The sequence below is a fragment of the Patella vulgata genome, chromosome 3 (assembly GCF_932274485.2).
Source record: "Patella vulgata chromosome 3, xgPatVulg1.2, whole genome shotgun sequence".
NCBI lineage: Eukaryota > Metazoa > Mollusca > Gastropoda > Patellidae > Patella > Patella vulgata.
This window is the reverse complement of record NC_065881.2, coordinates 38,126,478-38,153,010: the sequence shown is the minus strand read 5'-3', so window position 1 is coordinate 38,153,010 and position 26,533 is coordinate 38,126,478. Positions and strand designations below refer to the sequence as shown.

The window sequence follows — 26,533 nt, the reverse complement described above, 5'->3', positions numbered from 1 at the left end:
CATCTTGTCCCACAGTTTTGGCCCGATTTTCACGAAATTCAAACTCAACAGACATTGATATATTCGAACGTTTTTTTTTTTTTTAAATCGGATAATAATTGTGACCTCTAGAGGGACCACACGCTAAAAACACAATTTTTCGAAAAATCAGGGGCCATAATTCCGGAAGTTATGATCCGATATGTGCGAATATCGAAAGGAACCAAGATCTTTGGGTTATAAACATGCATTTCAAGTTTCATCAAAATCCGATTAAAATTGTGACCTCTGGAGTGTCCACAAGCTAAAAACATGATTTTTCGTACAATCAGGGGCCATAATCCATGAAGTTATGGTCCGATACATGCCAATATCAAAAGGAGCCGAGATCTTTGGGGGATTAGACCTACATTTTAAGTTTTGTCAAAATCGGATAAAAATTGTGACCTGTAGAGTGTCCACAAACAAATTGTGGACGTCCAGACGGACAGGGGGAACAGCATATAAATGTGGGCGTATAAAAACATTCCCCACTTAATCTAAATGTCCTAAAAACGGATTACCTCTCCACAAATGATTGTATTAACAGCTACATCTTTCAATACATTCTTAGCAGCACTAAGTTCAGCCATCTAAAAGAAACAATACCAACAATGAAAGGAGACTTTCATAGAATCTATCTGTGGCAAAACTGTGCATTATCTGGTAATTGTATATCAGTGGACCACCTTGGTTACATTTGTATATTTCAAACTTTATCTGGTGTTATCCTTCCAAAAACATTATGTTATTAGTCGATCATATCAAAGTAAAATTAAATATTATCTTTTTTTTTTTTCACAAAAAATCAATCAAAGAATCACCTAAACACTAATCCTTAGGATTCTATTTTTCAAGTTGTTTAAGTTGAGTTAGTTATCAGAAGAAAGGAACAGAAGCAAACCGATATATTCAGGCCTTAAGATTTGATGGGTACGATGGCACCCCCGCTCGCAAATTGAAACTAGCGAACACGAATTATCACACCAGCAAAGTATTCAATTTTATTGACATCGATCTTTGGGCTCAAAATAGTGGCGACATTATCCCCAAAACCATGGCCGATTTTATATGTCACCATCACATCGCTGTTCATTTATTTAGGTGCAAAGCTATCCTCCGAGACATAGAATTATCAATTTAATGAGCGATTCCGAGGTGAAGAAACACAAGCGAGTCTGGAAGAGAAACGTGAAATTTAGATCGGTTGTAAAAAAAATTACATAGATGCACATTTCTACATATTTATTTCAGAATTCTGCCAAAAAAATTACAAAACATTGACAGTTATTTTTAAAATTATTTAAAAGAATATAAAACCCAAAAATATTCAAAATACAGTGATAGTAAATAAATGATACGTTTAGAAGCTGACATACAGTGGCATAATTTGTGATTGAAAGGCATATTGGAAGCCCAGGATTGTTGTTTAGTGGACTACCTACGGCACTAGATCGTAGCCCTCTCTTCATAGAGATGTCAACACTTCGTAATCACCCTAATGTAAATATAATTTGAGCTTGTCCCACTGTTCTAAAGCAAAACAATAAATTCGTGGAGATGTCAAAATGTAATGATATCAAAAGAAATGAATTCTTTCAAATGTTTTTATATTTATGAACAGTTATTACAGTATTACTACATGTATTAAACAGTGTTTATTTATAATTTATAGCCTACACTTTAAATTTAATGTAAACTAGTTATAATAAGCATTGTCTCAGAAATCTGGCGGTGTTAAATAGCTCCTGCAAAAGATATGGCGAACACATTTTATCACTCCAGCGTGATTTTCAGATCTCAAGGCCTGTATATTGATGACTTAGACAACTAAAAAGCTTGATTCTGTATTGGTACATGCATGGTTTAAAGAAAAATGTGAACATCTCAGTAACCCAATTTGAAAGAAGAGTTGAAGATCTGTTGAATAACTCAACACTGACTTGACACTAACTAAACATCAAGTCAGCTTGACACTATGTCTGCTTTGCTCAGCCAAAAACTTGAAATGAACTAATATTATATCTATAAATAGTCTACCTGTATTTGATGACGTCGTTTTTGTAACTCCATCATCTCTGCTTCTATTGTGCGTAAACGTTGAACTCTGGCACTTTGTCTTAAGGCTATTTGATCTCCGGTACCTAGTTTTTCATGCAATGTTTCAGTCAGCTGTTTAGCATCATATTCCAATTGTCTTCTAGTCATGTCTGTTTGTAAATTATACTGTAATAAAAAGAACACAAAAATGGTTAATGTAACATGTTCAAAAATAATCATCGAAAAAGAGTGATCCATTAGGAAAAGTCTGTAAGGATTTTCCGGCATGGTTTCCCTTCGTCAGTGGTGCAGGACGGAGGGCCAGGCAAGGACAATGTCAAGTTGTTCAGATGGGACGAAAAACCAAGGTCATGTAAATAGATGACACATATTATTTAATTGCACATTTATCTTTCTCAAAAGTATCGAGCAATCAAACTGATTATCTATACTTAGTCTGAGCATAAACTGCTCACGATCAAACTCAGTCAAGGTTTTGAAGTACCGTACCTGGTAGTGAAACTATACACTAAGTTTCATCACTCTCCATCAGTTAGAATCAAAGTTATCTTGTCCTAAAGCATCGACCAATGAAATTGCTTAACTCTGCTTAGCTTTAGCGGGAAATGTTAATCACTGAACTCAGTCAAGACATTCACCTAATGAATATCTACATCAAGTTTAGCATTCTACCTCATTTAAAAGCAGAGTTATTATGTTCCAAACTCTTCACCAATCAAATTGCTTATCGCTACTTAGCCTAAGCAGAAGATGCTCATTATCAACCTTAGTCACGGTACTCTCACTTAATTAGAACCAAAGTTATTGTGTCCCAAAGCATCAACCAATCAAATTTCTTATCTCTGTTTACCCTCAGCAGAAAATGCTCATCTTCGAGCTCCATCAAGGCATTCACCTAATAAACACCTACACCAAGTTTGAACATTCTACCTCAATTAGAAGGAGAGTTATTGTGTCCAAAATGTATGGTGGACAGGCGGGGGATAAAAAGAACATAAGTAAAACAAATAGATCAATTCTGGTCTGTATTTAAAAAGATATGATGAACCTTAACATTTGGTATCTTCTGAAGACGTTTGATGGGCCTCTTTTTAATTTGATTGAATCCAAGCTCAGAGATCATCTACCATTAAAAATTTGTTGTCTTAATTAAGGTTATTTAAACAACCTGAGTACATTTTAGAGTGGATTCAGTCATGAAAAATCACATATTGTCTGAAACAGATTAGCAACTTAAGGGATAACCATAAAAGAACAGAATATATTTCAGTATTTTCAATTTCCAACCGTGCTTATAGAGAAAATAGATAGTAACACCATCAGGTATTTATAGAATAGTTTGTTTTCTTATATTCTGCCAAAACTCCATATAGAATAATTTATCTATGGGATGATTATACTAGTTACATAGTACAGGTGTATATCTTGTTAGCCATCAATATAACTTGCCAAATTATACTATATCTCAACAATAATCAGTCTATATCTGATCTACTGGTTATCACTACAGACAACAAGCATCAGTACTACTTCAATCATTTCAAAACTAATTTCTACATTATGCACTGTAAACTAAACTACACATTCCTAACCTCTCATCTCCAGGTGTTTGCCGAGAAAGTTCAAGTCACTATATAACTGTGCTTTAGCTGATTAAAATGACCCCAAATCTTAAAAGTTATTTATGAAAATTTTGGAATCTTTTTCCTACCACATTACCATACGGTAAAAAAAGAAGAATTTGACTATGGTAAAATTATGAATGAAAATTCGTATTACAAACCTGTTCTGGGATGGGTATATTATCAATTTTACTACTAATTACTTCTAACTGATCATAGAACCATTTCCTCTGTTTATTTTCTTCTTCAGCTTCTCGTAATATACAGTTCCTGTCATTAAAATAATTACCATTAATGCCTACATCTTTCATTAATGGCAAATGAATACTGAGGGTAATCATTATATAATTAGATAATTGATAACATCATTGGGCGTTAGGTCACATGGTTTATTATTATAGAGCTTTACATTATATTATATTCATTGAGAACTCACTTTCTTTTTGTCTATAATATGTACAACAATTATAAAATGGGGAATATGCAAATTGTATCTGCATTATTATTCAACAATAATCAATCTAAATTAAATTCAGATTTGAAATTTGTAAAAAAGGAGGTGACAAATGGTGTCCCAAAGATTCAAGTGATTTGAAATATGCCATGCAACTTATGACATTCTAATTTTATGTTTTATAGACAGTATTGGGTGAATAATCTATTCCTACTTGTCTATTCTGGTAAAATATACTTTATTTTGGAATTGTTAGATTTTTAATATACAGTACTAGTGAAGAGACATATCTAATAAACATGTATAAATTTCACTTTTAATACCTCACTTTCCATAGAAAAAGAATATTGATTACATACTAAAATATACAGAACAATGGGCATTATAATATTAAAATAAACCTGCCATTTGTCAAGTAGAAACCCACTGTATGATTTCTAGTTCATGCTTAATATTCTAATTATAGTCTAAATATGAACCAATCAATCAATATGTACTTGAATACAAGTAGAATTTCTTTCAGTATAAATTGTGCATACTGTCTGGGTCTACCAGATATGTAAATTTTAGCACTGGAGCTGTGGTAATAGAAAAACAACAACATCCAGATCGGACAATTTACATTAAAACAAGCCAATGGGAGAGTGAGATCCAGAACACTATTTACTGTTAAACTACTTTGCTTATTTTACATGGCCCTTTCTGATTTCTCACACCAGTCAATCCTCTGCAAATTATCAACTGAATATCGACAGGATCAAATATTTCTCCGTCGATAATTGTAACATTACAATATAAAGATAGGTAGCCATACGCGCACAGCAGCTAAGTCATCCGGGGAGTCAACAAGGGTTGTTGCATTTTTTTTTACGTCAGAAATGAAAACTTTTACAACACACTAAAATCTGATTACGAGTAACAACCCATTTGGCTTCTAGTTCTGCCCTATTCTAACATTTAGCATACAAAACATTAAATATCAATTGCCATAATCATCAGAAATCATTGAAAACTGATAGGCTTCTTTCGTCTCATGACCTTAAATACTGTAAAACTATAAAGTCATTTGGATATTGACTTTAGCCTCTAAAGCCTCCACAAGGTATTTCAAAGTGATCAAAGGCCAAAACTATGGCAGTAATTATTGGAAGTTTTTGAAAATCGATAGGCTTCTTCATCTCATGACCTTAAACACTGTGTCAATTGGATATTAACTTTAGCCTCTAAAGCATCCACAGGATTTTTCAAAGTGATCAAGGGCCATAACTCTGGAAGTAATTATTGGAAATAGTTGAAAATCAATAGGATTCTTCGTCTCATGACCATAAACACTGTGTAAATTGTTGGAAATCAAAAGGCTTCTTTGTCTCATGACCTTAAACACTGTGTCAATCGGATATTAACTTTAGCCTCTAAAGCATCCACAAGTTTTTTTTAAAGTGATCAAGGGCCATAACTCTGGCAATAATTACTGGAAATCATTGAAAATCAATAGGATTCTTCGACTTTGTCTGATGACCTTAAACACTGTGTATCAATTTAATGTCAGTCGGATATTAACTTTAGCCTCTAGAGCGTCCACTAGGAATTGTGGACAACGGACCGACCAACGGCAATATACGACCACATTTCAATGTGAGCGTATAACAAGCCAACAGTGAGGCTGATGTCCCCCGCCGAAATCCCAAAATAAATAGATGACACATATTAATTAATCACACATTTATTTTATTCAGAAGTATCAAGCAATCAAACTGATTATCAACTATACACTAACTTTCATCAGATACACTATACACTAACTCTATCAGATAGTATCAAAGTTATCTTGTCCCAAAGCATCAACCAATGAAATTTCTTAGCTCTGCTTAGCTTTAGCTCAAAATGTTAATCATTGAACTCAGTCAAGACATTCACCTAATGAACATCAACATAAAGTTTAAACATTCTACCTTAATTAAAAGCAGAGTTGTTATGTTCCAAAGTCTTGACCGATCAAATTGTTTATCGCTCCTTAGTTTAAGCAGAAAATTGTCATCATCAAACTTAGTCAAGGTAATGATATAATGAATCTATACTCTGAGTTTCATCACTCTCACTTGATGAAAACCAAATTGTTTATCTCTCCTTAGTCTAAGCAGAAAATTGTCATCATCAAACTTAGTCAAACTCGGAGTTTCATCATTCTCACTTAATGAAAACCAAAGTTATTGTGTCCCAAAGCATCAACAAATCAAATTGCTTATCTCTGCTTACCCTAAGCAAAAAATGCTCATCTTTGAATTTCATCAAGGCATTGATCTAATCAACACCTACACCAAGTTTAAACTTTCTAGCTCAATTAGAAGGAGAGTTATTGTGTTCCAAAGTCTCGGCCAATCCAATTGCTTATCACTCTGCTTACCCTGAGCAGAAAATGTTCATTATCGAACTTAGTCAAGGTATTGATGTAATGAAACTATACACCAAGTTTCGGCACTCTCACTTAATTAGAACTAAAGTTATTGTGTCCCAAGACATCAACCAATCAAATTGCTTCACTTTGATTACCCTAAGCAGAAAATGCTCATGTTGAACATTCTAGCTCAATTAGAAGGAGAGTTATTGTGTCCCAAAATGTGTGACGGACAGACAGACAGATGGATGGACAGACAGATGGACGAACCCATTTTAATTGTCCCCTGATTTCTTCGAAAGGCGGGGGACAAAAAAACAACTGACATATTAAAAATAAAACATAAATGTACAGACGAAAAGGACCAAAACATGTTTGTTTTGTTTTTTGACCTAGATGTATGTATAAATTTGGATTCTGATCCTGAAAATAGACGGGGGGGGGGGCGGGCATATGTAGTATATGGTTGTACTGTCAGATCATATTGACTTGTTTTATACTAACCGTTCATCATCTAGTTGTTGCATGAGAGAAAATAGTTCTTGTTCAGGTGAAATAACATCAACATTTGATGTTCCATCTTCTTCTTCTTCATCTTCTGGTGCCAGCCAGTTAGTAGGATCATCATCTAAATCTTCTAGATCATGATGATCATGGCTGCCTTCTGTAATATATAAATATATGCTTACATTAGATATCAGGTCGTATTTAACAATATTCTATTAATAATTAATTCAACCTTTTGTACAGAGTTTCATGACCATGAAAAGCATGTCACTGTGTATACATGTTTTATTTGGGGGTATCTTCCAAATGACTAGTTGCCATTCTATAAAGTGAAAGCTGGGCTTGACAAATCTGAAAAGCTCTTTTAAGCCCATACTGTGATTCAAATCCGGGACATTCTTGTTGAAAGTCTAGTGCCCCAACAACTCAACCTGTTTCTTAGAAGACAATGACGTTAACTGAGGTCGATATACCATCATGTTTTTTTTTTATCAAATTTCCACATCAAGATGCATGCATCTGTAAGTATCTATAGATTAAATTAATTCTTTATAGACATAGCCATTTTCATCAGAATTCACTCTCTTGTTTATCAAAACTTGTCTATCTTGTACATACATTTGTATAATAATACATATCATTTTTTTTTTATAAGTGACAAAACAAGATTGCTGAAAAAGATGCGAGTACCTTGCCTGTTTATGCTCTCATTAATTAATTTTCACACTGATAAGTAACTGACTAGAGCACCTGATACCACTTCTCATTCTTTGGTAATGTTGTTTTTTGAAAACAGTAGGACGTTAAACCTCATTTCATTTTATTTTTTGAAAATTTAGCATTTACATCCACAATACTTTAAAACAATAATCACATACCATTACCGAAAAAGCTACATAAGTTTGTGGTAGCCATTACAAATATCCTTAACATGGAGCAGCAGCACAGATTGTAAGACTAGCCAGTGTTACAAATTAAATCAAAACCTAACTACATGTAACTACATGATATCATAATCTGATTTAATCTACTGTCCACAAAATTATAATCTGATTTAATCTACTGTCCTCAAACAATCAACAATTTATAACAAATTCCTTGCCACAATGACCATCTTATTAAGAAGTCAATAGCCTATATCTGGATTTAATTAACTAAATCTGTAGACCACGACTAGGTTAATTAGATTTATATTACATAAATTAATTTATTACCCAATAATACATTCTACAGTAGATATCGCTTGTGTGATATATTTCATAATCTACATGAACTTGATTGGTCAGTTGAAAAGGAACTACTTTTTTTATTTTCAAAGAACAGTTCATTTCTTATTAAAAGTAACATTTTTTTATATTATAAATGAACTATTGTTATTTAATTGACCTTGATGGGAAAACTGGGTCAATATACAGGACTTTGCAATGATTGAATTGCTGTCAAACAAGCCAACAGTGAGGTTGATGTCCCCCGCTGAAATCGCATATTAAAGATACATTATGGGAGATTCAACAACGAGTTGGCAGTTCTCACTATAATAGTTAAAGATAGGTTGCCAGGCAACGAAACATACGCCCACAGCAGCTAAATCGTCCGGGCAGTCAACAAGTGTTGTCGCATATTTTTACTTTTTTCGGTAATGAAACATTTATAATACACTAAAACTTTTTCAAAGTGATCAAGGGCCATAACTTTGGCAGTAATTAATCGGAAATCTTTGAAAATCAATAGGATTCTTCGTCTCATGACCTCAAACATTGTGTATAAATTTAAAGTCAATTAGATATCAACTTCAGCCTCTAGAGCATCCACAAGATATTTTTAAGTGATCAAGGGCCATAACTCTGGCAGTAATTATCGGAAATCGCTTAAAAATGAATAGGCTTCTTCGCCTCATGACCTTAAACACTGTGTATAAATTTAAAGTCAATCGGATATTAACTTTGGCCACCAGAGTGCCCACAAGATGTTTTGAAGTGATCAAGGGCCATAACTCTGGCAGTAATTATCAAAAATCGCTGAAAATGAATAAACTTCTTCGTCTCATGACCTTAAACACTGTGTATAAATTTAAAGTCAATCGGATATTAGCTTTAGCCTCTAGAGCGTCCACAAGATTTTTCAAAGTGATCAAGGGCCATAACTCTGGCAGTAATTAATTGAAATCGCTGAAAATCAATAGGCTTCTTCGTCTCATGACCTTAAACACTGTGTATAAATTTAAAGTCAATCGGATATTAACTTTAGCCTCTCGAGCGTCCACAAGATTTTTTGAAAAGATCAAGGGCCATAACTCTGGCAGTAATTATCGGAAATCGCTGAAAATCAATAGGCTTCTTTGCCTCATGACCTTAAACACTGTATATAAATTTAAAGTCAATTGGATATTAACTAAGGCCTCTAGAGCGTCCACAAGATTTTTTGAAGTGATCAAGGGTCATAACTCTGGCAGTAATTATCGGAAATCGCTGAAAATCAATAAGCTTCTTCGTCTCATGACCTTAAACCCTGTGTATAAATTTAAAGTCAATCGGATATTAACTTTAGCCTCTAGAGCGTCCACAAGATTTTTTGAAGTGATCAAGGGCCATAACTCTGGCAGTAATTATCAGAAATCACTGAAAATCAATAGGCTTCTTCGCCTCATGACCTTAAACACTGTGTATAAATTTAAAGTCAATCGGATATTAACTTTAGCCTCTAGAGCATCCACAAGATTTTTCAAAGTGATCAAGGGTCATAACTCTGGCAGTAATTATCTTAAATTGCTGGAAAATCAATTGGCTTTTTCGTCTCGTGATCTCAAACACTGTGTATAAATTTAAAGTCAATCGGATATTAACTTTAGACTCTAGTACGTCCACAAACAATTGTGGACGCCGGAACGACGGACGGGGGCGACGACAATATACGACCACATTTCAATGTGGGCGTATAAAAACTAGATAATGTAAAGGCAATTTGCTGAAAATTTCATTCAAATTGATCCACTATGAACCGAGAACTAAGCGATTGACAGATTTAGCTCTTGCATAATGTATGTTTAATAGCACATTTATTTTTTTCAAAAGTATCGAGCAATCAAACTATACACTAAGTTTCATCACTCTATCAAATAGAATCAAGATTATCTTGTCCCAAAGCATCGACCAATGAAATTGCTTAGCTCTGCTTAGCTTTAGCTCGAAATGTTAATCACTGAACTCAGTAATGAACATCTATATGTACATCAAGTTTAATCATTCTACCTCAATTAAAAGCAGAGTTGTTATGTTCCAAAGTCGTCACCAATCAAATTGCTTATATCTCCTTACCCTAAGCAGAAAATGTTCATCTTCGAACTCCATCAAGGCATTGACCTGATAAACCTACACCAAGTTTGAACATTTTGGCTCAATTAGAGAGTTATTGTGTCCCAAAAAGTGTGACAGACGGACGGATCTATTTTAATAGTCCCCTGCTTTCTTCGAAAGGCGGGGGACAAAAATGATGTATCACTACGCCGTAATGTAATCAGGTTCTGTAAAAGTGAAATCTACAGCAAAAAATTATATTTATTTATTTGTGCATGTAAGAAAGGATTGCGTGATAAATAAAATCTCCCATTCGTCTTTTTTTATATCAAAACATATCAACACTCGTCGATAAAGTAAAAAAAAACTCGGCAGAGCCTTGTTTGTGTTACTTTATCGACTTGTGTTGATAAAAAATACTTGTAGGAGATTCTCTATATAAATATATGAATTTTACTCTGAGTGCCGCACCTTACCCAAAAAGTTCAAAGTAGTAACATCACACACCAGCAGAAATTTGCTTACTGAACATTGACACAGAATTCACTGACTTCCATTACAACTAATCCATCAAGAAACCAAATGAACAGGCTAGCTTTCTCTGTTCTAAATACAACTGACTGAAAACAACACCAATACTAGAAAACTATTATTGCATATATATATTTTGTTTGTGGATAAAAGAAATGCAGATATTAAGTAACACTGGTCAATAAGAACTGGTCAGACAAGTCTTTTGGGGATTCAATAGCCATAACTATACTGAATCAATACTTGACAATCTACACTACAGAGTTGTTACTTCATCAATAAATTCTTCTTCTGTCTATATCCATTAACTAATCGTTATTTAGAGCACATACTCGATTGCATCTTAACTGGTAAACCAACTATACAAGATTGAGTTTCTTCTGAATAATATATAAGTCAATGACGATTGTAGAATAAAATACTGAACAATCTTCTGAAATTTAATTTTCTTGTATCTTAATGTAGATTTGATACTGCGGTTACCGTATTCAATGTATTAACTGTCCAGCACCAAAAAAGCAGCCATTGTAGTTTTATCTTGGAACTGTAATAGTCCCATACATAGTAAACATCTGCTTACCTAAATTAGCTGGAAGACAGCTCATCCCTGTACCAGAAAGATATTTCTAGATTTATTTTGTTGGATTCTGTCAAAAGAAGTACCCACTTATCTGAAACTTTTTAAGTGTTCTGGCAGTTATGGTGATGAATACGGTATGTCAAAATAAAGGATGAATTAGGTTAATAAGATAGTGATTTTTTCTATAAAATTGCAATTTTCAAAGTCACTGTTTTATTCATAATTTTGCTTGTTATGTATTAATTTTAGTTTCCGTTCAACTGTTGATTGTTGAAAGTCAATTACATATCTGATCGTCCTACTCTAGATAAGTTTATTCAATTATACAATCGTGATTGTCTTACAAATAAATAAACATAACATTATGTATAGAATTATTAAGCAATTATACAAATTTGGTTTCAAATAATGATAATAGTTTCCTTATTCCATGATACATAATGTGCAGTATATTTTTATTATTAATTCAGGGAAATAAGGGTAATTAACAACATCTGAAAAAGATAAAATAAGTCAGATGAATGTCATTATGATAAAAGGTTCCACCTATTTTTCCTTTCTCCCTCAATGAAATGATGAGTAATAACCTTAGATGTAGCAATGGATGCTGTCTTCTGTTTATCTCTTGTAGTTACATTCACTCTATTAAGAAATAATGTTTAAATGTGATTGTTTTTCAATTTGTCCAACCTTATCATCAAATCGCATTTTACAGCTAGATGACACATCCTATTGAAAACACATTCTTCAATATCACTGGCATCTATCTTTACCAGTAATCAAAGGAATCAAAAACTGTTTTCCAGAAAATAAATCAAATGCTGAAGTCAAGTTAATTTTTAAGAAAATTTATACTACTATCATGAGAACTGCCTGGTATCTGCTAGTTCCATTCATTAAAATATTTATTACAGAACTATTATCTTCCCCCAATAAATCAATACGAAGCTTAACAGATTCTTTTATTGCATTTAACCTTTGCATGCATAAACTTCTGTATCATACAATTTTTAGTAACATCAAACATGATTTGATATAAAACATCAGAACAGACGGCTCTAAAACACAGTTCCTGCAGATACACTGTATTTACCAGTTAGATTGGCCTCCAGTCTATGTAAAATAATAGTTACTTTTATCATAGACTGGACAGACTGAGCCCAAACAGATCTCTGGTGGGATACAAAATCAACAAAAGGCACCACGACGAAAAAGTTGCCGATTGTCACCCTTTTCGTGTTGGCTTAACGGTGACTATTGTTTCAGAAGTTGAAAGTTAGTTACATGCGCAATGGCTGCTTTCAGGTTTTGAAACTACAAGTGTCTGTAACACAATAAATTTTAATTTAACTTATTATCACTGAAAATTTTCATTTTTCACGATCTAAAGTCCAAACTCATCCAAAATTGCCTCTATTTTGATTTTCTGAAAATGAAATGAAATGGGGTTTAACGTCCTACTGTTCTGCTCCGAAAATGGGCTAATGAAGATGGGCATACACCATACAGTGTGCTATGAGGGAAATTTTGCTCGGACAGCGGCAGTACGGCCTACTCTTATATCGAATTCCATACGGGCAAGGGAGCTATTACAAGCACGCCAATGTGTACACGTGACCTCAGTTTTCCGTCTCATCCGAACAACTAGACAGCTGTCCTTGTCAGGCCCTCCCGTCCTGCATCACTGACAAGGGGGAACCACGCCGGAAAATCTGGATGAACTTTCTCGGCCAATGCAGGGATCAACACTCGACCTCCAGGCTAGCGAGCCAGCGTCTTACCCACTTAGCTACTGTGATCTCCCTATTTTGATTTTCTAACAAGAAGTAAAATATGAAAGTAGCCATCGCGCATGTACATGTAACTAACTTAGAGTCGCTGTTAAGCCAAAGCGACGAAAAGGTCGTCAAAAAAGGCGCTGATATCGTAAAGTAATCAGCGCCTTTTTCGGCCTGCTGGCTTAACTTCACCTCTTGTGTTGTATCTAGAAACACAAGGATCTAAATGGACCCTTTCAGTCACCATAACTTGTAGACAGAATAGGTATATCTCGTTCAATATTTTTCCCTTTAAGACACTATTGGGTATCGATATCAAACTATGAAACTGCTCCCATCTAAATATATATGTACTTCAAATTATGAACATTTTAATTAATATTTCTATGTGTTTGTAAATATTTCAAATCTGCCTGTATATACATGTACATGTAAATACAAATTCTTTAAAGACATTTGACATTTTAAAAAAAAGTCTGGAATTGTGAGTTTCTTGTCACAGACTTGAAGATAAATGATGTATTGTATGGTATCTATTGTGATATAAATGAAGGTGGGTGATACTAGAGGCTAGTATATAGTACAGTAGCAGGATGAAAGGTTTTATTGACAGAAATAGTGGTAAAAGAGAGAATATTGATTGTGTGTTACATCTAACTTCAACAAACATAGCCTAGGTCTATATAACCTCTTCTCTACAACTAACCAATATTATCTCTATACCAGTCAGTACATCTTATCATTCTGCTTTACAAGGGAGCCCTGATATTCCAACAGACAGGGAAATGGATTCTCAAGACCAGAATATCAATAGTTTGAATCCTGCCATTTTAGTGAAAGTCTGTTCCCAATTTGTTCAGGGTGGCATCTGTGGGGCCAACATTAGAAATGAAATGGGTTTTAACAACCTACTGTTCTGCAGTGGGTTATGAGACAAATTTTACCCGGACAGCAGCGTTACAGCCTACTCTTCTTTCCATTCCAACTTGTATGTGTACAAGGGACCTCGTTTTTCCTTCCCATCCTAACGACTATACGTTGAACCTTGCCAGGCCCTTTGTCATGTTGCACCAATGACAAGGGTGAACAAAGGACCTCAAGGTTAGCGTGCCAATATCTTACTCACTAAAAATTGTTAATTTGGACCTAATATTACATAATTTGAGGCAAGTTAGAGAGATAAGCAGAACTTTTCTCCTTTAGGACTGACAGACTCTTCCCTGGATTATAAAAGTAAAAGTTTATCTCAAACCATAGGTAGCCTACTATATTTATCAACATCACTGAATGCATTTTATTCAATTATAGATAAAATACATATAGTGCCTCATAACAAATTCTATTTATAGGAAAGATTGCTTATCATAATTTCTATGGTTATTTCAGACCTATGTTTTATAACTTAGAATATTGATATTTGTCTATTATTTATCAAATTTCTATTTGGAGTTCTAGGAAAACAAAAGACAAAAATAAGATCAGAAATGAATGGGATGATATTGTTTTGTTTTTTTATAAAGCCCAAATTGCAATAAAATTAGGAAAACTGCTATTGCAAATAATATAAAATATTGGCATAATATCATAGTCTAATTTCTAGAACAGAAAAAGGAATCAGGTTATTTTGAAGCTAACATGTGGCCATTTTCATTTCGATGGTTATGTAAGAATTCTATCTGGACAACATTAGAATTTCTGCCTTCTTCTTCAAATTCCAACTGCCATGGGTTCATAACAAGCATGACAATATGTAGCCTACACCAGTTGACCATGTTGTTTTGTCATCTCAGGAATGCACCACAGGAGCCAGGACTCTGCTGCCCCCCCCCCCCAACACACACACACACCAAAAGGACAAATGTTCTTTTTAAAAGCATTTTGAATTTCTTAATTCACATGAAAGAAACTACTAAGTGTTAGATACTTTTTGTTTTTGCTTTGATGGGTTTGAGAAGAACAAGTAAGTTCATAGATTACTTTAATATTAAGGCCGCGGTTAATTGTTTGTTTCTCATAACCCGCCAGCATGTCCATTTTCATCCGTAATAATTACGCACTTCCATAATTATTTGTCAAATTTAGGGAGGTCACAAATTCGTCCTGTAAAATTTGTAAAACTATATTTGTTTGCATCAACTATTAACAATGAATTGACGCATTAAAATCAACTATTTATCGATAAACATGACACTTTGGTGATAAGTAAGGTCTCGTAGGCTAGAACGTGAAAAAATATACGAAGTCCATATGTGAAACCGGAAGTTAAAAAAGCTGTATCATATCTGTCATTCTGCAGCATTTTCTTTCACCAAAAATGACATACATACTTCATAAGGCACTTGTCAATTGTAATGAAATTCACGGAAAGATATAAATGTCTTTAAATTAGCGCTAAAATATTTTCTTTACGTGACTAGCATTCTGTACCAACGGTTCCAAAACTGTTGCCATGAGATAGTCTCGATCATGAGGTAAGCCTACCGACTAATTGACACCAATCTGATTAAACACAGATCCAATTTCGTTTCATTTTTATAGTTCAAAATTTCGATTTTACTTGTCTTTACTACACTTGGATCTGGAAGCATTGTTCTTTAACTCGTGTTCTGCTTGAAATGAGGGGTCAGCCAATCAAATGGTCTGTCGAATCGAGCGTTTGACCTTTTTTGCGCGGAACTGTGGGTAGACATTAGCGGCAATAGAAATCAAAACAAAGCAAAAGTAGATAAAATATACATGGCGGTCGCTAATTGGTTAATGGAATGACGGACGTAATCTGGTCAAATGTCACTTTCTTTGTACCTGACGTCATAGAATATGAACTCCCACTATAACTTGTTAGATCTACATGTAGTGTAGGCCATCAAAAGTATAAAAAACGAAACGAAATATAGATCTATATTTTAATTAGATTAAATTGACACTACTTCACAGTATTTTATTAACCACAAAACTTTATAAACACAGTCTCAAAAGGATACAAAGATACTAATAAATGTGAATACTTTGATGAAGATAGACAAAATTATAAAAGTATTTATCACGATGCCATTTGCTGATGGGGGTCAAAGTTGAAGACAATTAACATACAGGTTATTGGTACTATCTTCCTTCACGGTTAGAGAAATATGAATATGTGTGTAATAAATTCCTTGGACTGACATGTTAAATAATCTAACTTATGTTGTATTCAATAATCCAAAGGTATGCTTTTAAATATCTATGTCAGAACAAATCATCAACCTGATTGGAACAGGTCATTTCGTAACCTGTCAAAGTAGGGGAAAGAAATGAAATACCAAGAATGAATGAATTAACAAACGGTTAACTTAGACCTATTACTATGGAAGTATAACGTTGCCAATATTATTTCACTGTTCACGGTGCAAACTGCAAATGTCAGTAGTTCAAAATACGTATATTAGTTTTACAATTTGCAATTTCCATTACTCAACAATACCAATGTCACAGTGTTAAAATACAGAATACACTTTTCAATAATACAAAATACAGTAGAATAGTTATTTTGCACATTGCACTTCTGCATTCTGCATTTTGCATAATAGACAAATGCATAATAGAACCTTGCATAGTAGAACATATACCTTATATGGGATCTAGGACGAACGTCATTTGCATTCGGAAAAAAATCCGGACTATGACGGAAATTAATGATTTACGCGGTAAAGCCAAAAGGTCACCTGGATACGAAATAAAGTTAGCACACATATTTATAGCGCCAATAAAAACTTAGATATAATTATCAAGAAAGTATTTGTTACCTTTATATTAGAAAACGACATATTAATGCAAAGTATATATGTAATAGACCCCCCCCCCCTCATAAAAAAATAATATTACCGTAAACATTCTAAAATATCGCACACTAGGCTAACTGAGCACACAGAAAAGGGGTACGCCCACGCTGCATCAAAACCAGCTTTGGTGGCAAAATGTTTTTTTGTTTCATGGAATCAAGGGATGAATAAACTACTAGAATACAAATTTTCAGAAGCTTCCTAAGCTGGTTTTTAGAGAAATTTCACCGTAAACATACTAAAACCATGGGGGGATCGTGTAAGGGTAGGCTCATCGCGCACGCAATAACTTATAAAATAGCTTTGGTGGCTCCAAAATCTTTATTTCACCAAATCAACAGATGGATAAGATATGAACAGGCCAATTTTGATTTACTTTCTATGTTGGCATATCGAGTTATACCACCGCAAAGTTCCCAGCACCTGGATTCGAGGCGGGGTTCGCGGGTGCAATAAACAAGGGGTACGGCCACACTGCACCAAAAAGCACTCCAAACTGGATTTGGTGGCAAAATGTTTTGTATTTCACAGAGTCAAGGGATGAATTAACTACTAGAATACAAAAATCCAGAAGCCTCCTATGCTGGCTTTTAGAGATATATTACCGTAAACGTACTAAATATGTGAGGGAATCGTGATAGGGTAGGCTCGCTGCGCACACAATAACTTCTAAATTAACTTTGGTGGCTCCAAGATCTTTATTTCACCAAATCGACAGATGCATAAGGTGTGAACATGCCAAATTTCATTAACTTTCTATGCTGGCGTATCGAGATATACCAACTAGCACCCGGATTCGAGGCGGGGTTCGTGGGTACAATAAACAAGGGGTACGCCCACGTTTCATCAAAAAGCACCCGAACGAACCAGCTTTGGTGGCAAACTGTTTTGTATTTCACAGAGTCAAGGGATGAATAAACTACGAGAATACAAAAATCCAGAAGCCTTTTATCCTGGCCTTTTGGAGATATATTACCGTAAACGTACTAAATATGTGGGGAATCGAGTTAGGGTGGGCTCACTGCGCACACAATAGCTTTGGTGGCTCCAAGATCTTTATTTCAGCAAATTTCTTTGGGGGGAGGTCTATTACACATTATTATATACTTTGCATTAATATGTCTTAAAATGCTATTTTCTAATATAAAGGTAACAATTATTTTCCTGATATTTATATCGATGTTTTTTATTGGCGCTAGGAATATGTGTGCTAACTTCATTTCGAATCCAGGTGCTGGAATACGGGTGAGAGATTCCGCTCGGTTACTATAAGGTTCTTTAACCTTACCCAAAAAAGGGTTTTAGAGACCTGTCAATTAAATAAGATATTCAATTTAATTTTTAACAAGAAATTGATTCACTTGAAATATCTGGGGGGGGGGGGGGGGAGAGGTTACCGATGAGAACAAATAAGAATAGTCTCATTAAACCAGACTATTATCTTTCAGAATCCTCTAATCGTCGAACTGATTACATTATAGAGCCTGGGCGTTGAAGACTAACAAAATCGAGTACTGCCCCCTTCTAATGACCTCGGCCTTATGGCTTTATCGCGTAAATCATTAATTTCCGTCATAGTCCGGGTTTTTTTCCGTATGCAAATGACGTACGTCGCACATCCCATATAAGGTATATGTTCAACTATACAAGGTTCTATTATGCATTTGTCTATTATGCAAAATGCAGAATGCAGAAGTGTAATGTGCAAAATAACTATTATACTGTATTTTGTATTATTGAAAAGTGTATTCTGTATTTTAACACTGTGACATTGGTATTGTTGAGCATTGGAAATTGCAAATTGTAAAACTCAAATACGTATTTTGAACTACTGACATTTGCAGTTTGCACCGTTAACAATGAAATAATATTGGCAACGTTATACTTCCATATATTACATGTATTATGATCAAGTCTTCCAATGCCTGGCTATTGTGCAACATATATATCAATCTATAAATTTTTTATTAAATGTGAATAAATCGCTAACGCCAGTTACAGTTTGGTTTTCAATGACCAAGTAACCAACATTAGTAAAGTTTAGTCCTGAAATAGAAACAGCATTAAACTAAAAAAAATCAAATTCCATCTCAATAATTAATAATTACCTCATGTAGCATGTATATTTCACAAACACAGGTCATGAGAAACAAACAATTAATTAACCGCAGCCTAATTACATAGTTGTCAAGTTGTCTCTTCATAAAAAGAACAATTGTCCGTTTGGTGGGGGGAAAGTAGAGTACTGTGTGTATATATATATATATATATATATATACATATACATACATACACATTCACAGAAATAACTTCAATTGTTTTTCTTCCTCCTTCAAATGTCTTAACAGTAAACCATCAAAGTAAAACTTCACACACCCCTTTGAAAACATTAAATGTGTCGGTATGAAAATTAAATAGAGCACAGTTAAACAATCACAAGTACATTAAAGTAGATCAACTTCTCAATTTCAATCAAATTCCCCCAGGCTTTATAAATCAGCTTTGATTCAAATTTCAAACTGAGCTCTTTAAACACCTACAGTTTAACCTATCTAGTTTCAACAGTGATCTCATGTTTAAAAAATTAATGTTTAGCCGGAGGTGACACGACTGCCAACAATGTTTTGAGTTCTTGGTATTTCACAATCCAAATATCAAAATTCCACTTGAACCAATTTACTCATCCTGGAACCAAGCCTAAAATTCATATTAATCTTGATATTCTTAAGAGCACTGGAGATGCATTAAGGTGCAACAACCAGCCTTTAATGCAATGAAAATTAATTGTTAGTTACCAATTTTGTTTTAGGCCTTCATATCATACTTCTAAATTTATCAATTAGGATCGGATTGAAAATTACAGTTAATTGATCTAGTAGGATTAAATACCATACCAATATAATCACTGATACTCTGTAAAGATCAGTTTCAGATGTATCATTAAAATGTGCAGAAAATAACTCATCTATAGTATAAAGACACTTTCATTTATTTATACCTACCAATCTGCCATGAATATATGCAAAACTAAATTTACTCATTTGAAGCTTTACATTGTCAGGGATGTAGCCAGGATTTGCTGAGTGGTGGAAAAAATAGCTTCTGAGCGGAGCGAGTAAAAAAATTTTTTGGGAGGGGGCGTTGTCTTTTAGGAAAATTCAACCCTTCTTGGTGTATCTTCAGAGCATCTGCTGCCTTTTGTATTTGCTTCAGTGCAAATCAAATTTCCATTTATATATTCAAGTTTTTACCAAATTCACTTAATTTTCATCAATGATACAGAGACTCTGCCAGGAATCTAAAAACTTTTTGACACCAATTGACCGAGCATAAAATTGTCCCACCCCACTCTGTTTCTCAGTTTTTTTTGTTTTGTTTTTTTTTCAAATATTACTTTATTACTTTGAGATTAAAAATTAAAACGATTCTTAAAACGGTGTTTGCGTTTTATCTCAGTACAACGAATTATGACAACAGGTAGATATTGATAATTAAAACACATTGTTTTATTTGACTTGTGTCTCACGAATTACGACATCCAAACCTTTAACATTGGAGTGTAGTAAATTGGTCTGGGTGACCTATTTACGGCAAATATACAAATTTAAAGACCGTAGAATTGTAAAATGAATAGACCCTACACAACTTCTAAATATAAATAAACAAAATACCAATACTTCTTTCTTTAAACTTATTTGGGATGATATAGGGTCTACAACAGCACACAAAAATAAATTATGCCGTGGCAGACATGGTTTGCGTCGGCTTTTACCATGGTAAATTTCGAGCGCTGAGTTTGTGTACTGAGAAGGACGAAGGGGCGGCTTTCTTTGATTTTTTTTCTTTGTGCTGGGTGGCAAAAAATAGTGCTGGGCGCCAGCGCCCGGTGTGGCTACATCCCTGATTGTGGACTAATCAGTGTAAACCTTGACTGCAATATGGATGGTTTCGAGATTTAGTCACTCTAGTGTCTTCAAAATATGTTTTTCTTGTAAAAGTAATTCCCTAGTACAAAGTATACATTTCTATTGATTTTCTAGTCTGACATCAGCTGAACCCAGACAATTTCACCCGAATTCTGTGAATTAGAAAGCAGCAATAAATATAGCTTTTATCTGCAGTTAATAGAAATAAAATAACAAAATCCCTGAAAACAAACAATAACACTTTAAAAGCCGGCTGTCAGTCAGTGTAAATGACATCTTTATGTTTGAGGCAAAGATCAAAGGCAACAATAATCAGTTTCAAGACCATCAATAAAAGAAATTAGAGGCTATGTTCTCCTCTTTGATGTTGTCCTCCATGTTGACCTGACCATTACATCATAATTACTACTCAAATGGCCCATGGCAATAGTAAATGGAATACTCCTGGGAAATTACTCATAACAATAATACATACTTCTTTTCAGGTCAGACAAGTCACCCTACCCTTACCATCCTAGACAATGATATTTCATTCATTTATTGAAATCACATAGGAACTTGGATCAATACCAAATATATTTATCATTGTACCTCTATTTCGATTAATCAATCGTATTCACAGCCAAGCAATGATCCTAATATCATCAACATCTAAAGAATATTCTCAATACGTAAGAACACAATACATTATACCGGTCCATCGATATATATTCACATTATTTAACCTTAAAAATATGACTTTCAATTTACCAATTATTATTTCATCTTCTTCCGATGTCCCAACCTCCAACTCCTCCTCTTCTTCTTCATCTTCTTCTTCTATATCCTCTAAGGTATCCGAATGATCCGAACAATCAAAATATGACATAATTTACTGGTATATATGTAACATATTGCACAGTGTACATAATACTATAATCATATCCACATCTTATCTAGTGTCTCATCATTTTCTCTATACATGTATATGTAGTCTTTCCATAAACATGGCCACAGTGTTGATACATTTCATACTTGTTTCACTCACATTAAAAATCTGACTTTTGTATTTCCCATTTAAAGATACAAACAATCGCAGACTGCTACATCAATAGAAGCATGCAGATGAAACAAATACTAAAGACATTCCCTCTAAAATTTACATATCAATTCATTCAAGCTGTCTGCTATTTCCGTTCTATTGAAACACCAAACCCTGCTTCCATGGCTTCCAAAGCTCATTACATGCACAACTGATAATGGTGGTAAATAATGTCTTGGAGTATTACCGAATTCATGTATTTTGTCAAAAAAACTGTTTGGGTTCACTAGGGAGATAACACTTGCTATATAAACATCAGACTGCCATTGTTATTGCTAATAGGACACATTAGGTTATCTCATCCTTTAAATTATCCAATGGTGTCTGAATCATACAGAACGCAAACACTACTTATGACATATTAAAACCTGGTATAACACAAGTCAACTCTAAATCACAAATACATGGATATAACATTTATGCCAGTTTTAAAATATCACAGAAAATGAATCAATGAAGAGATGAACTAAAGAACTTGACATTGTTCCAATAGTGAAGTTAGTTGGTAAAGAAAGTATTATTCTATCTAGCTTCACATGCTGATAGCTAACATCACTGACAGCCAGTACCATGTAGCCCAGCATAAAATAGACTACTACAAACAAGCATTAGGTCATTTTGTGTGGGCTAACCTTACTACGTATTTCAGCGACTCACTCATTGATTGAATTTGTCAGAAACAGACAGTAGTAGGTTTAGCCGACTTGTGATTATTCTACAAGTATCTAGCCTTTTAAAGAGTGTAATTTCTTAATGTTGGCCTTTACAAAAGATCAATAACAGATATTATAATACAATCGGTTCTTTTAGTTAGTTTAAATGTCATAGTTTTCAATCATCTATTTGAATAAAGACAGCTGCTTATGGATATTAGTTTATTTCTCTTTAAACATTATCCAATCATATATCAATAAAATCAGGACAATAATATTAGCTTTTAAAATAGACTTTAACAGTTATATTTTAAATGTGTTAGTCATGTGATTTGTAATGTTATTCTATTTCTAGTATAAAATCATTGTAACATAGGTTACATAGGTTGCCAGACAACGAAACATACGCACACAGCAGGTAAGTCATCCAAGCAGTCCACATAGGTTGTATACTTTTTTTTTTGTGGGTAATTGGAGCATTTATACTGAACATTGAACAGTAATAATTAAAATTTGATTGGCTTCTAGTTCAGTACTAACATTTATTACATTCATAATAAAAAACCCCAAATCATTTACCGGTAAGCAGATAACTTTAGCAGATTGAGATATTAGAAATTGTTGAAAATCAATCGGCTTCGAAATTCTTCATCTCAGTTGAATGATAACAAACAATTGTAGACGACTGACTAATGGAAATGATATGAAATGAGGGTTTAATGTCCTACTTTCCTGCACCGACTGCACTACTGAAGATGGGCATACTCCATACAATGTGCTAGGAGTGAAATTTTGCCCAGACAGTGGCGCTACTGACTACTGTTACTTCAAATTCCAACTGTTAAGGGTTCTTTTACGTGCATGCCAGTGTGTACACAGGACCTGCTTTTCGTAACAGTTGAACAACTATACGTTGTCCCTTGCCAGGCTCACCGTTCTGCACTACAGCCAAGGGGAAACCATGCCAGAAAATCACAATGAACATTCTGATGGACCGGGGTGTGATAATATGCCTTTACATTTCAATAAATGCTATTATAAGTTAATTTGTTTGGTAACCACAGAAAACTCTGAATTCTGTCTGTCATTATGATGATTGACAACTGCTCTTCCAGGTTGTCATTTTATGTTTCCTGGTCAGGATATTCTTTTCCACATGGATGTTGAACACATCAATATTATATAGATTATACATAAAGGAGTATTTGTAGCGACAGTATTAGCTGCAATCTATTTAAAGATCAAAATATTATAATTAATGATAACTTGTAATAAGCTTTGAGCAAATAATTAAATAAATATGAGCTAAAGAATCTGTTTGATCTTCATCAAAAAAAATATATAAAAAATTACAAAAAAAAATAAAATAACATGGCTTGTAATTTTGTCTGGGTTTTGAATGTCAATTAACCCTAATACAGGAAGAATAGCATATAGTATTTCAAACACCACCCTAAAGCCATCCATTACTAGTAAATAATAATGACATTATAACAAAATTAGTCATATTTCATCACATTAAATATGTTTTATTAAATATCATGCTTTAGTTGTTGTGTTTTTGAAGAATTACTTGCATTGCATGTAAAAGAGATATAATTGACCAATTTATGTATAGTAGTTCCAGTTTTAACATATTAAATGCTACTCTTAGTTAAAATTGGAAATGTTTTGTTTTTGTGCAAACCCAGTTAGAATTTCCAGGTTTTGACTGGAAGGAACTCAATGACATGAACCTTAATGTACCCCCACTTCCCTCTATCTATTCCTGAAGCACTACAAAAGTAGGAGACTGATTAATATAAGCTTTACAGCTCGTTTCCGAATCCATATAATTTATTACGTATTGTGTGTAATTACATGTTAAACAAGCCAACAGTGAGGATGATGTCCCCCGCCGAAATCCCAAAATAAATAGATGACACATATTAATTAATCGCACATTTATTGTTTTCAAAAGTATCAAGCAATCAAACTGATTGTCAACTATACATTAAGTTTCATCACTCTCTATCAGATAGAATCAAAGATATCTTGTCCCGAAGCATCAACCAATGAAATTTCTTAGCTCTGCTTAGCTTTAGCACGAAATGTTAATCATTGAACTCACCTAATGAACATCTATATCAAGTTTAAACATTCTACCTTAATTAAAAGCAGAGTTGTTATGTTCCAAAGTCTTGACCAATCAAATTGTTTATCTCTCCTTAGTCTAAGCAGAAAATTGTCATCATCAAACTTAGTCAAACTCGGAGTTTCATCATTCTCACTTAATGAAAACCAAAGTTATTGTGTCCCAAAGCATCAACAAATCAAATTGCTTATCTCTGCTTACCATAAGCAGAATATGCTCATCTTCGAATTCCATCAAGGCATTGACCTAATCAACAACTACACCAAGTTTAAACTTTCTAGCTCAATTAGAAGGAGAGTTATTGTGTTCCAAAGTATTGACCAATCAAATTGTTTATTGCTCTGCTTACTCTGAGCAGAAAATGCTCACTATCGAACTCCATCACGGCATTGACCTAATAAATACCTACACCAAGTTTAAACTTTACATCTCAATTATAAGGAGAGTTATTGTGTTCCAAAGTCTTGACCAATCAAATTGCTTATCACTCTGCTTACCCTGAGCAGAAAATGCCCATTATTGAACTTAGTCAAGGTATTGATGTAATGAAACTATACACTAAGTTTCATCACTCTCACTTAATTAGAACTAAAGTTATTGTGTCCAAAAGCATCAACCAATCAAATTGCTTATCTCCATCAAGGCATTGACCTAATCAACACCCACACCAAGTTTGAACATTCTAGCTCAATTAGAAGGAGAGTTATTGTTTCCCAAAAAGTGTGACGGACGAACAGACAGGCTGATGGACGAACCCATTTTAATAGTTCACCCCCTCTCCCCTCGAAAGGCGGGTGACAATAAATACTGTTTAAACCAAATGTATGAAAGATTTATTATCTTCTACACCTGGCACATGTGTTGCTGAAACATATATTATTACTCAGTTCATTTCCTGTTTCTGGTATCAAAGACTAACACAACCCAATTGCATTTAAGATGATTCTTTCTTAAAAATTCAAACCTTCATTCCTAACTTTAGTCACTGGAATTAAATAAAAAATAACTATCCAGTGATTAAAGATAAATGAACATTGATAACCATTGGATAAGATTGTCTGCGATCAAGTACTAGAACTATGACATCATTAGTTTTCGAGTAGCAGATGGTTAGATTAGGTAGTAAGGAAATACAGCATAAAAAAGTGAGAGTTGGAGCAGAACTGTTGCCTATCTGTTGAGGAGCAAATATGGTTTTCATTTCTCATCTCAACTTTGCCAAAAATAACTTTTAGAATTAAGGTGAACTTGCTTAAGCCACAACTTTGAAATCCTAGAAGATGACAAGACCTTCAGGTTGATGGGTTAATACAAGAGATTTCATGTCTTTTAATCTTCGAGAGCCAATTAACATATGTTTTATGCATCATAGACACATTCATGTAGAAATATGTATGTTGTTTGGTTTTTATAAAGTTCTGCCCCATGCTAACGTTTTGTATACAAGGCTTTTAATATCATGGATTGAACTGTTCAAGTCATAAAAATTCATTGAAAATCAATATACTTGTTCGTCTCAAGATCTTAAACTCTGTGTATCAATCTGAAGTCAATCGGATTATAACTTTAGCCTTTAGAGCATCACAAGATTTTGCAATGTGATCAAGGGCCATAACTTTGGCAGTAATTATCGGAAATCGTTGAAAATCAATAGGAATCTTCGTCTCATGACCTCAAACACT

At 34.0% G+C, this 26,533-nt stretch overlaps 1 protein-coding gene across 2 annotated transcripts in view; it reads right to left on the bottom strand.

The window, feature by feature from the left end:
* The window catches only part of LOC126814435 (adenomatous polyposis coli protein), a 93,229-nt gene that overhangs the window by 26,372 nt on the left and 40,324 nt on the right, over positions 1 to 26,533 (bottom strand). The window contains exons 1-5 of one of the 2 annotated variants that reach the window (XM_050539538.2): positions 21,734 to 22,329; positions 7,055 to 7,214; positions 3,863 to 3,971; positions 2,059 to 2,244; positions 543 to 611 (exon numbers count right to left, since the gene is read on the bottom strand). In XM_050539538.2, the coding sequence (XP_050395495.1) occupies positions 543 to 611; positions 2,059 to 2,244; positions 3,863 to 3,971; positions 7,055 to 7,214; positions 21,734 to 21,851 (642 nt within the window). In that variant the 5' untranslated portion in view covers positions 21,852 to 22,329. Of the gene's footprint in view, positions 1 to 542; positions 612 to 2,058; positions 2,245 to 3,862; positions 3,972 to 7,054; positions 7,215 to 21,733; positions 22,330 to 26,533 lie in introns of those variants that run through there. The other variant, XM_050539536.2, reaches the window with a different exon arrangement.